General features: G+C 40.9%; 1 protein-coding gene across 2 annotated transcripts in view; it reads left to right on the top strand.

Annotated features, from left to right (window-relative positions):
* The window catches only part of AK5 (adenylate kinase 5), a 234947-nt gene that overhangs the window by 172642 nt on the left and 49161 nt on the right, over positions 1-13144 (top strand). For both annotated transcript variants that reach the window (XM_019802846.2, XM_002922313.4), the window contains exon 10: positions 4886-4930. In XM_019802846.2, coding sequence (XP_019658405.1) covers positions 4886-4930 — 45 coding nt within the window. The remainder of the gene's footprint in view (positions 1-4885; positions 4931-13144) is intronic.

Below are 13144 nucleotides of genomic sequence, written 5' to 3' on the forward strand. Positions count from 1 at the left end.
TGGAAATCGTTGGATCGTTCCCTCTTGGTCCATGCAAAGAACCAAAGGGACGCCTTACTTAGAGATTTATCTCCTGACTACCCAGAGAACATGACCCTCGACACACTCGGCGAAAATAGAATGTTCTGGTAAAATATACCTGGGAAACCCTGAACGCTCAATCCTCTTTAGAAGAGGCACACATAACAGCATAGTAAGACTCCTGCAAGTCCTGCAGTAAAGAAAGCTGGCTAACTTTAATTTAACAGTCTTCAGATGTATTGGAATTCAAAAGTCTTTTTCCTGCATAATTACTAACGTACTGTTGGGATGCAACCTAAGAAACACCCAGATTATCCTGCTTTGTAACTGCTGTCATGTCAAAAGTCTTGCAACAACTAAAAAACCCAGCCTTAACTAGCTACACATGGAGCTGAAAATAGGTAACATTATGTGAATTTGAGATTGTCCAAGAGAGATAAGGTTCCTGATTGCCTGAGGTAAAGTACCTTCTAACATTTCTACTCGGTAATAAATGTTGCTGTAATTATGGCTCATGAAAATATGTTTGTATTGACTGTGACCACATACAAGTAAGTGATCTGGCTTTCCAAATAACCCCAGCTCTAATCCTACACTGACCCACGAGCATGAGGTGGTAGATAAAGTGCCATTTGATGATAATGGCTATAGCAGTATGTGAAAATCTCAGTCACCAGATGACATCATGGTGATTCATGGGGAAAGGCACATACACATGAGCCAAGTGCAAATAATCAACTTAGTCCCAACTGGATAGGGATTGATTGATTGCCTAATAAAGTTTCCTCTTTTCCTGGTTATAAGATTAGCATGCGTTCATTGTGGAAATTTTTTTAAAGTAGAAAATAAGAACCATCTAAAATCTTATGACCTCTAAATAATCATGGTTGACATTCCAGTGTGTGTGCTATATACTATTTTTACATAGTTGAGAATGCACGTGTATATGCACATATTATTCTCTTTGTGTATATCATAACATAAGCATATTCTCATGTCGTTACAAACTCTGTAACGTTAGCTTGTGATGACTACACCGTATAAATGCTTCATCATGGGCACAACTATACCTAGTAATAACCACAGACACTTTCCTAGATTGCAAATACATTAAAAGTTGCTCAGCTTCATATAGAATTGTTGAATCACTATATTGTACACCTGAAATTAATATAACCCTGTACGTTAACTATATGGAAATTTTTTTTTAAATCATTGCTCAGCTTCCAAAAAGGAAGCTGGAAATCTAGAGAACATGAGATGACCATCTGGTCCTCAAGTTAAAAGCACCAATGTATGTGCTTTTAATAGAAAGCTCCAGATAACATAGGATTTTTTCCAGTCACTGTAGGCTATTCTGTAAAGAGATGCAGCATCTCTTTGATTAGAAAGAACAAAAAATTTCATCCCTCAATCTGAAAACCAAATGTTTCCCAAAACCCCAAATTCACATCTTTCCTCTGATTTTAGCCTCCCTGTCCCCTTCCCCTCTTGTTCCCAGCCCAATTCTTCATGTCCCACTCTCTCTCTGGAATTGGGTCTTTCCCTCAGCTAATAGTGGATTCCAGCAAAAAGGTGGCTTTGTGTATATAAATGAAGTATCCCAGTTCTACTGAAAAGCAAGTTTGATAACTGTCAGAGGAGCGATCTAGCTTTCAAAAGTACTTATCATCTACATAAAATGTGAAGTGCAAGTCAGAGTGCTATCAGTTCATTTTAAGTGTAAAAATTGCAGTTTTGTCACCAAGATAGGAAATAAAAACCTTGTACTCTCTCTCTGGGTAATCACATTCCATCCATCATTTTAGTCAACTCACACCCACAGGATGAGCAAAAGCAGCTGCTTCCAGAACCAGGAAAAGAGCCCAGAGCTCCACTAGACTAAGAACTCAGGGCTGGCTCCACCCAGTCAGGCCCCTCCCTCCTGGGTCTCCCCACTAAGGCGTCTGCTCGGAGAACTTCCACAGCCCAGGGTCTGAAATGCACAGCTCAGGGGCCCTGGGTTCCAACAAAAGCACCAAATACCTTTGAACTTTAGAATCTTCACTTTAAAACTTTATGCATATTTTCCATGGACTGAAAAATCACAATATCCTACATGCTAATATATTACTGTCTATTCAGTGTATATTCTAGTTTGAGAAGCATCTCCTTGAGCATAGGGGTTAACAAGAATCATAAAGTCTTCAAAATTACCTTGTTACTCCATCTGCAGTTACGTCTGTCCAGCTGAGGGAAGCATCTAGTCTCAGATATATTTTGTTTGTCCAGCATGGTGCTCTAAAAACTTGACTTTGAAGGTTAGTTCTTGTTAGCTATAGTTCACAACACTCCATCCCCACCCACCTTACTGTTATAGAATCTTTGCCTGGCCTTTGCCTAAGCACCTCAAAGAAACTCTTCTGAAGTTCTTTGTGGAATTGACCTGCCACCCCCACCCCCAGCCCTGTGGGTATTAAACTAAGCTGCTCAGAAATGAGCCAGTACAAGGAGCGACTTGAACATAGTGACATCGTCTGAGCCTCCTACAACCGCATCTTCAGCTTTTCACCATCATTTGTTCAGGATGGCCTCTAGGTTGGAGCAGTACCTCCCTTAGTGGCTTGTGCAGATTCCCTCTATGAACTTCAGAGCGTCCTGAACTAATCTGCTTCTTCTGTGCTGTTGGCCTGCCCCCAAACTCTGTGACCCTTTCCTGGCACGGCTGGGTAGGCAGCCTACTCTCCATAACTAAAGCCCCATGGCCTTAAAGCCAGGGGAAATTTTTGTTTCTGCTCTTCTCCGAAACATTCTTGGGTAGGACTGCGGTTTCTTCTGTCCTCTCAGGTCCTCACTCTAAACATTTTTTTTTTTTTTTAGTTTGAGGATGCCCTGCTTCCAGGCTCAAACAGTAACCATTGGCACTTTCACAGAACCACTCCCAATTCAAGTTTGGGGCTGTGGTCATCTCTTCAAGTAACCTCACTCTTACCCAAGGTCTACTTAGAATTTTGGTTTACTTGAGATATCTTAAACATGTGGGTAGCCTGGATGACTCAGTTAAATATCTGACTCTTGATTTGGCCCAAGTCATGGTCTCAGGGTCGTGAGATGGAGCCCAGTGTTGGACTCCATACTGGGCATGGAGCCTGCTTGAGATTCTCTCTCTCTCTTGCCCTCTGCCCCTGCCCCTTCTCTCTAAACACACACACACACACACACACACACACACACACACACACGTAAATCTTAAACATGCAACAATAATTGCATCATAATTTTGGCCAAGAGACAAATGGAACCATTTCCTCCTGTGGTTCATTCATTTACAGGAACCACAGAATCACAGGTATTTGAACCGAAAGAGACATTAGCGATCACTAGTGGGTCCAACAGCTTTACTTTACAAATGGAGAAACTGAAGTCCAAGAAGAGGAAGTCACTAGCCTAGGTCTAGTCAGTTGAGAGCAGGAGCAAAAGTATAGCTATTGTCTATCCATCCTTAATGGCCACCTACTACACCACATGAAAATTGGAAATCTTTTAGGGTTCCACAAACTCTGGAGGGTTTTGCACTTTGCCAAAAATTCCTAATCATTCCCTTGCTTTGAAGTAGCAGTCCCCCTCTTACATTGCTGGTGGGAATGCACACTGGTGCAGCCACTCTGGAGAACGGTATGGAGGTTCCTCAAAAAGTTAAACATAGAACTACCCTATGACCCAGCAGTTGAACTACTATGTATCTACCCAAAGGATACAAAAATACAAATTCTAAGGGGTACATGCACCCTGATGTTTATATGTTTATAGCAGCATTATCAACAATAGCCAAATTATGGAAAGAGCCCAAATGTCCCGTGACTGATGAATGGATATAGATATAGATATATATAATGGAATATTACTCAGCTATAAAAGAGAATGAAATCTTGCCATTTGCGATGACATGGATAGAGCTAGAGAGTATATTGCTAAGTGGAATAAATCAGAGAAAGACAAATACCATATGATCGTACTCATGTGGAATTTAAGAAACAAAACAAACAAACATAGGGGGGATAAAAAAGAGAGGCAGACCAAGAAACAGACTCTTAACTACAGAGAAAAAACTGGTGGTTACCAAAGGGGAGGGGGTGGGGGGATTGGTGAAATGGGTGATGCGGATTAAGGAAGGCACTTGTGATGAGCACTGGGTGTTGTATATACGTGATGAATCACTAAATTCTACACCTGAAACTAATATGATGCTGTATGTTAACTAAATGGAATTTAAATAAAAACTTGGAAAAAATAAATAAAATAGTGGTTCCCAAAATTCAGTCCTCATTCTCACCATCTTTGTGATTTTTGCTTCATCTCTACACATGTATGACCTATACTAGATATTATTTACTTAATATTTTTCTCTAAGTTGACTCACGGTTATTATTTAAATAGAAGGAACTTTTATATCACTACCTTAAATGGAAAATAGTATTATTTTCTGTAAATAGGAACTATATTTAAATTACTGTCTTCCAGACTCCCCATTTGTGCTTTAACCCCTCTTGATTAAAAGAGATCAGCAAATGTGAAGAAAAAAATTTAAAATAATGCAAAAAACTATTAAAAATTATATTTCTTTGTAATTCATGTTATTTAATGACTCATCAGTTTTGCCACCTAAAATTGATAGTTTGTGTTAAAATGAAAATATGTTTGCCTGGGTCTGTGAATAAGGCTGAAATGGTCATTGGTGCCTATTAAATGTGACCTATTAACACACTTACTCAACTTGGGCTTCTTACCAAATAAAACTACAAGATTTTGGTTTTTACACATGAGTAATACTAGGGTTTCAAAACAGTATTTCTTGCCAGTAACTTAAATTATTCTTACTTTAAAGGTTTCACAGAAGATTTGAGAAAGTGTAAAATTATTTTCATGATTGGTGAGTAACAGCCCTCAAGTTTTCTAATGTGACTGCTCATAATACACAACTCGGTAGAGAAAAAAGATGGTTCAGTTCTCACTCTGCTTTGAAGTCCTGCCGCTTTTTTGGTTAGGATAATACCCCCGAGGCTTCTGGATTGTTGCTTCTGTTTCTGCAGTTTTATATTGTTTTTGGCTTTGTATCTTTACAGCATAGACAAAGTAGGACTCTAAGGAACGTCAGGCTCCTGAGTTTAGCTTGACAATAATAAAATACATTATAATCCTAGGGGTATGAAGATGTTGTACATCAAAATCTAACACACACATTTTCTGTTAGAACAATGAACCACTGCTCCCTAAACCTCACTGCTAAATACACAGCAACCACATATTCAACTATACTTCAGTAACCATACCCTGCATTCCTTTTAGCTAATGATAAAAACAATGTTGCGCCTTGTAGTATGAAAGTCACTGGTAAATTAAGTGTGGGATAAAATTCACTTGGGTTCACCAGCATCTTCTAAGCGCCTATTGTGTTCCAGGTCATCTCACTTAATTCTACAATCCTATAGGTTGGTGGTCTATCTTTATTACATATCTATTACACAGATACGGAGACAGAGACTCAGGAAGGTAAAGGAACTTGTCCAAGGTCACATAGCTAATGAGTGTGAGAGCCAGATGTCCAGTTTTCCCCCATGGAAATCAATGGGGCTATTTGAGCAACAGTAATAATTATTGCACAGAAAAGCACAAAGTATTGTCGGAGCACTTTCCAAAACTTGGTACTTTTCCCTCTAATGATTCAAGTCTGTAGAAAAGTTAATACACCTACCTTTGCATTTTTCAAGAAAACATCTATTCATATTTAGAAATAATGAAAAGGTCCACACCTCCTCAAAGAGTGGGAAAAAGAATGGTTATCAGCATCCAAGAAATATAATTGGATGAACTTAGAATCTTGCACCCTAAAGTCGGGATGTTGCCTTGGAAATCTCTCACTAAATTTCCCTCCTTGTCAGATGAAGAAACTGAGTCCCAGAGAATTTAGAAGGTCTTATCGCGGTCATTTAACCAGCTGGCAGCAGAGGGGAGACCAGGCCTCTCCCCACTCCACCACTCAGTTGTGTGGGTGGTTTTCCCAGGCTGTCTCCCACATTCAGTCACCCACCCAATACTTCCTGAGTATTGGACCCATGCTGGGCAATGAGCAGGGATCACAGAGCTTCCCTCCTAGATGGAAAGAAGAACTCAAGGAATTATCATCACATACATAGGAAGGAAACAAAGATCTGAAACAGAACAACCTGAGTTGAGTATCTGGGGTAGATGTGGGCGATCAGAGTGATCGGGCAAGTCTTCCCCCCAGAAGGGACCTGTAGGCAGGGAAGTAAAGGAGGAGATCGAGCAACCGGGGGACGGCGGCGGGGGCGGGGGCGGACTAACAGAAGTTAGAGGAGGAAGAATTCCAGCCAAAGAGAATGGCGTGTCTTGAGCAGTGAAAATTCTGGAGCCCAACCTGAGTTCTGTTTCTGACCTGCTTGCCTCTTGTTGACCTTAACCATGGAAACTGGATGAATTCTTGCCACACTTTTTGCATTCTTTTCAGAAAGTCAGAGTACATTATTTCTACTCCTTTTTTTTTTTTTTAAAGATTTTATTTATTTATTTGACAGAGATAGAGACAGCCAGCGAGAGAGGGAACACAAGGCAGGGGGAGTGGGAGAGGAAGAAGCAGGCCCATAGTGGAGGAGCCTGATGTGGCTCGATCCCATAACGCCAGGATCACGCCCTGAGCCGAAGGCAGACGCCTAACCGCTGTGCCACCCAGGCGCCCCTCTACTCCTGAACTGAAGAGAAACTCATCATGGAAATAGCAAAGAAAATTCCCCTTTCCACTTAAATTTCAATCACTCTTCTTGGCAGCAAGGCCATACACAATGAATTATAGTTTCTGTTCAGCTTTTATCTTAGGGGCCAAATTAGGAAGAAGAGAGGCTCTTTAAACCTAATGTTCATTATCCAAAGAATGAGCCTTTATTATCACATGGAAATCTGTGTTTTTAATAATGTGGTCCAAAAAAACCTTCTAAAAATAGTAAACCATGTTTTGTGGTTATTATTTTCTCTAGCAATAATATTATTTCAGATTTACCCAGTTTACCACTCACAATTAAATTTTGAAATGTATTTTCAAGTATCACTTTTCTCTGTCTATATATAACTAAAGACCTTGGCTCACCTGTTACTAAGACCTGTGTCCTTTGCAAAGTCAAATAGCACAATATAAAATCTTTGGCCTCAGACAAAGCTTGAGACCCGCAAGGGTCCACAGACTACACTCCAAGAACTGTTGCTCTGAATAAGGGTTTTTCTCATATTAACCAAGTTCTTCTGTATTTTAATTTATTGGCCAGTTACTATTCCAGGAAAGATTTCTGCCTACCGTTTGGGTGGCAGAAGGTACAAAACCATTGTGATATGAGGAAAAATGATTGTTCTACCTCTAGGGTATTTGCTTGAAAATCAAGGCCTTGGTTCTAAACACTTCCTTGACAGATGGCAGAATGGTATTTGGGGCTGTATATTACAGGTCACTTTCAAGCTCGTAAAAATACTCAGGATGTCATAGCCACACCCATAGCAGTTTTGATGAGTCCTAATAAACCAGAGCCTATCGATTTCAGTGAAACAAGTGTGGTGCTGCCTATATGAGAAGATGGTTGAACTTTTAACTTTTCAAATTATTGTCTTGACATCCAAGACACGTGGGGTTGTGGTATTAGCCAGAAACTTGGTTGCTATCCTCGCTATTAGACTGAAGATAAAAATCAATATCCCTAAAGCACCGTCCCCCTGCTTTAACATACCCTAGTTCCCTTTTGTCCACAGAAATGTGCAACTCCTTAGACTGACCTTCAAAGCCTTCTCCCCGCTAGCCTCCATGTACCTTCCCATTTCCCACTCCAGCCCTCCCTGAGACTGTGGCTGCAACCTCACCTGAGTTACCATTATCTCTTGAACTTCCCTCGCTTTTGCCAGTCCTGTCACTTGAAATGTCTTCTCCCCTAGCTAATGATGCCCCAAGGTCAGGTGTAAGTTCTAGCTCCCCGTGAGGTCTTCTCTAATTGCCAGCCTTCTTTCTGTGTGCACCTCCATTGCTTGCGTCGGCACCGCTCATTTAGCTAACCCATAATGACTTAGAAAAACAAATATTTGTTGGGATAATGAATTCTTTAGGAGTCAGTGTGGTCAGTTTCCATAACAACCAAAATAGCAATGGGAATTCTTGGACTGGAACTGACAGGCAGGTTGCTGCTGCTTGGAGCTGTTTCTGGCAGGACCGTTTTCAGGTTAATTATGAGCCTCATCAGAAGCTCCTGACCCCATGGTAACTGCCCCCCTCTCTTCCAGAAGAGCAGCACCAGCTCACCCCACTCCCCAAAGCCGGTGAAATTTCTTGCTCATTTGCAGAATGGTTTGAAGTCACGGTTAATAGTGCGGGCCACCATCTGAGTGGAAAACATGTTCGGGGAGAGTATACTGTCTGGACCGAAAGGAAAAGCAGCAAGGATGGATCTAGTTAGCCCTTCGAATGTGGTGTGAATATTACCTCTTTGTTCATGAAGAAAGCAGCTCAGTCACTGTTTCTAGAGAAATACTTTCCACAGGCAGAAAAGGGATCTCACAGGATCAGGCCAGTGATCAAAAGGATTGAAAAAAGGTTCTCTGGACTTCGGTAGCTCACACACAAGACATAAGAACTGTGCTAATGTACGAGACTGGGGCCCAGTCATGGCTGAAAACGGAGAAGTATTTGGATAGTGTAAAAATGTCCTTTAAAGAGCCTTATTATGTCCCACTAACAGGCTCCTACAGTTTTCACAACCTTTTCTGGTACATTTCTTTCCTTTCTCTCTCCTTTTTTTTTTTTCTTTTAATCTCTTGATCGTTATCTTGCTATTATCCAATCTATTTTGGCTTCTTTTTCCCTTCTGTGCTTTTCATAGCCTGCCTGTGCCCAGAGTGTGACATAACCTGAATTCCCATTAATTCCTATCCAAAGCTTTGGTAGAAGTGCTTTAATTTGGGAAATCATCTGGCTTCACAGGTGAGGTGTGATGCTAATGGCATGATGGTCAAGACATCATTCTGTGACTATAACTTTCAGGATGTCATGGTCACAGATGGCTCTGTGTACCTTAACATTAGTACTGATAAACTGCTTTTAGGTAGTAAGCTTCAGGAGGCCCTGTTACAATATTTTGTGTTATTCTGTGTTTTTTTAACCCAGTGCAAACTAGTCCTATTTATTTCCTTAAGGAAAACTGTAGAAATGAGAATTTTTCCTTAAAATTCAATATTTTTAAAAAGATTTTATTTATTTATTTGAGAGAGAAAGAGAGAGAGGGCACAAGGAGGGGAAGCAGCGGGCAGAGGGAGAGGGAGAAGCAGACTCCCAGCTGAGCAGGGAGCCCGATATGTGGCTCAATACCAGGACCCCAGGACCATGACCAGAGCCCAAGGCAGACACTTAACCAACTGAGCCACACAGGCACCCCTCAAACTCAATATTTTAATGCCTGCCATTATTTCACTATAGCCCTGATGTCATTTCATTGTTGCCCTGTTATCAAAGAACTATAAACTAATGTAATCTTTAGGGAATATTTTCTTGGGGCCCAGATTAAACATTTTTCATAACATCAATGCACATATTTGGTTAAATAAAAAATGAAAAACAAAGCTGATTGTTTTAACTTGAGGTAGCTGTATTAGAAGCCAACAATCATTGAGCAGCTAACAGACACTAGATACTGTATAAATAATGTTATCTTATTTAATGCTTGCATCTACCCTATGGGGTAAGTACTATCCCCATCCTGACTTTTTTGGTAAGATGTTAGAGAGTTAAGTAATTTGCTAATGAGTGATGGATCTGGGGCTTGAAAGCTTGGATTTAATCATTGGCAACAAATGCTGCCAGTTATTGTCCTTGTCCTTGAAGCCCATCCTATTGTGACTGGATTACTTTATTTCTTTTCAATAAAATGTCTGTTAGATACTCAAGTCTGAAAATCCATAATTTATCTGTTAGTCTGTCTTTCAGAAGGTAAAAATGGTGTTCAGCAGGACACCTGGGTTCAGTCAGTTAAGCATCTGCCTTCAGCTCAGGTCATGATCCAGGGTCCTGGGATCAAGTCCTGCATCGGGCTCCTTGCTTGGCAGGGAACCTGCTTCTCCCTCTGCCTGCTGCTCCCCTCTGCTTGTTCTCTCTCTCTCTCTGGCAAATAAATAAATAAAATCTTAAAAAAAAAAAAAAAGGAAAAAAATGGTGTTCCACTAGAAAAAGCAACTAATTAATCAACTCCAACAATCACACAGTGTTCTTCCTCAAGGAAACCAATAACCTAGGTGTGGTAAAGCGCTTTGTGCACACTTCACACAAAATATTAAAATGACTTATACTTAAGGGCTGAAATTAAATAAAATTAATCTTTTCTACTGCTGTATCAAGGGCATTCTTAAGTAACCCTGGCATTTTCTTTTTGTTTTGCTGTGAGTTCATGGTGATGAATACATGTAATAGAATTGGATGCAGCTGTCTTGATTCATGTTGTGGTTTTATAACAATTGCTTCTGTACTGTTAGTGAAAGAAAATAGCATCCAACTGTTGTAATGAAAATAGGGGACCGCCCCCAAAAATACAAAAACACAGGGCACCTGGGTGGCACAGTGGGTTGAGCATCCCCCTCTTGGTTTCAGCTCAGGTCATGATCCTGGGGGTCATGAGATCAAGCCCCACTTTGGGCTCCATGCTCAGCACAGAATCTGCTTGAGATTCTCTCTTTCCCTCTCCCCCTCCCCCCACTCTCTCTCTCTCTTTCAAATAAGTAAATAAATCTTTTTTTAAAAATACAAAAACACTAATTCAAAGGGATACATGCACCCCTATGTTTATTGCAGCATTATCTACAATAACCAAATTATGGAAGTAGCCCAAGTGTCCATCATAGATGAATGGATAAAGAAGATATGGTGTATACACACACACACACACACACACACACACACACGCCATAGAATATTATTCAGTCATAAAAAAGAATGAAATCTTGCCATCTGACGTGACATGAATGGAGCTAGAGAGTATTATGCTAACAAAGTAAGTCATCAGAGAAAGACAAATACCGTGTGATTTCACTCATATGTGCAATTTAAGAAACAAAACAAACTATCATAGAGGGAAAAAGAGTGTCAAACCAAGAAAACAGACTCTTAACTATAGAGAACAAGCTGATGGTACCAGAGGGGAGGTGGGTGGGGTGAGGGGTAAAATGGATGATGGGGATTAAGGAGTGCCCTTGTGAGATGAGCACCGGGTGTTGGATGGAAGTATTGAATCATTACATTGTACGCCTGAAACTAATATAACACTGTATGTTAACTATACTAGAGTTAAATTTTTAAAAAAAGAAAGAAAAAAAAAATAGAGGACCCCACCCTGCCCCCAGCATCTGTGACCACACTTTGAGAACCATTTGGGATTAATTGAGGTAGGGGGTATGTTAAGCAGGTGTATGAAACCCTATACTTGGCATTTGGGAAATCTTGGAGGAGAAAATAGTCCTTTGTGCCTTATTTTCACGTGTTCTCTCAAAAGCAAATAATCTCACAAACGTGGGCAAGGGGTCAGGGATAAAGGGGTGCATCTACTGAAAGTCCATTTCTCTGGGCTGCTGTGGGCCTGGAGAAGCTCTGGGTGTTTCTGTGTAGGCAGCAGTATGAGGGACGCCTGAAAGGAAAGCCTGGGTACTAGTCAGAGGTGGATAAAGAAGAATGCATCAGGAGGACCCACAGGAGATCCAAAGCAGGGGCTAGATGGAGTTGGAGGGTACCAGTTTCAGGGATCAATAGCACTGGAAGAACCAGGACTGGAGGAAGGGTGTAGAAAACCCTCCAGGTGGGAGAAGAGCCCTGACGTGGAGACTAAACTTTGAGCTTTAATTGGTCCCATCAGGCTGCTATCACAAAAATACCATAGCCTGGGTGGCTTATAAACAACAGAAACTCATTTCTCACCATTGTGGGAGGCTGGGAATTCCAAGATCACGACACTGGCAGATTTGATGTCTGATGAAGGCCTACAGTCTGATTCATCAACAGCTGTCTTTTCCCCTAACGTCACGTGCTGGAAGGGGTGAGGGAGCTCTCTGAGGCCTCCTTTAAAAAGGCACTAATCTTATTTGTACAGACTCCACCCTCATGACCTAATCACCTTCCAAAACTCCACTTCCTAACACCATCACATTGGGCTTAAGGATTTAACATATGGATTGGAAGGGGACACCAGCATTCAGTTTATAGCAGAAAATGGACTATCGTGGTTATCAGAATTATTGGATTAGACTAAGAAAACTCAGACTAGACTTAATTGAGTTTCTACTATGAAATGAAAACAGATAGGCCATCAGCTAGACTGGGTTCAGAGAAAGAAATATGTTTCCGTATGACTGTCAAACCTGTGGTCTGCCCTAACTGAAACATCATCTCTGCTCTGGACGTAGACACATGATTGCCACAGCCCTTTCTCCATGGAGGCATACAGTTATTAAGTGCCCTTTTGTCACTTTCCCGGCCTGACATCTGTATTTTCAAAGCCCAGGCCATTCAGGATGGGAGAGTAAAGGAAGAGAGGCATTGGGCCACTTTCCAAGAGAGCCTCAAATACATTTACAAACCAATGGGATATCTTTCTAATGTTGGAGAAATGCAGGCATTGTGTGCTAACAATGAACCTACTTAATAACATAAACCTTTTCACTGCAAAAAGGCTCTAAGTAATACTGAATAGAACAAAACACTTTCTTCATTTAATCAGACCAAATTAATACACCTTTATCCAGGGCTTACTATGCTTAGAGAACTACGAGGTTCAAAAAGACATTAAACAGTCCTTGGAACACTGCATGACATGGCAGAAGTACAGGGTTTTTTCCATGTTTTTTAAATTATTTCCTCAAGAAAGGAATGTTGCTGAGTCAATTGAGTTATCCAGAAGGGCAAATTACTGCTAAAAAGAAAAGCACACAAGTGAATGACTTTTACCAAGTAAAGGGTTTGGGGACCTCACGTCATCATACTCATTGTCATCCAACCCATTTCTTGAAATCTTTTTGGAGGGGGTGCCTGGGTGGCTCAGTTGGTTAAGCGACTGCCTTCGGC

Source organism: Ailuropoda melanoleuca, chromosome 2 (assembly GCF_002007445.2).
Source record: "Ailuropoda melanoleuca isolate Jingjing chromosome 2, ASM200744v2, whole genome shotgun sequence".
NCBI classification, from domain to species: Eukaryota; Metazoa; Chordata; class Mammalia; order Carnivora; family Ursidae; genus Ailuropoda; species Ailuropoda melanoleuca.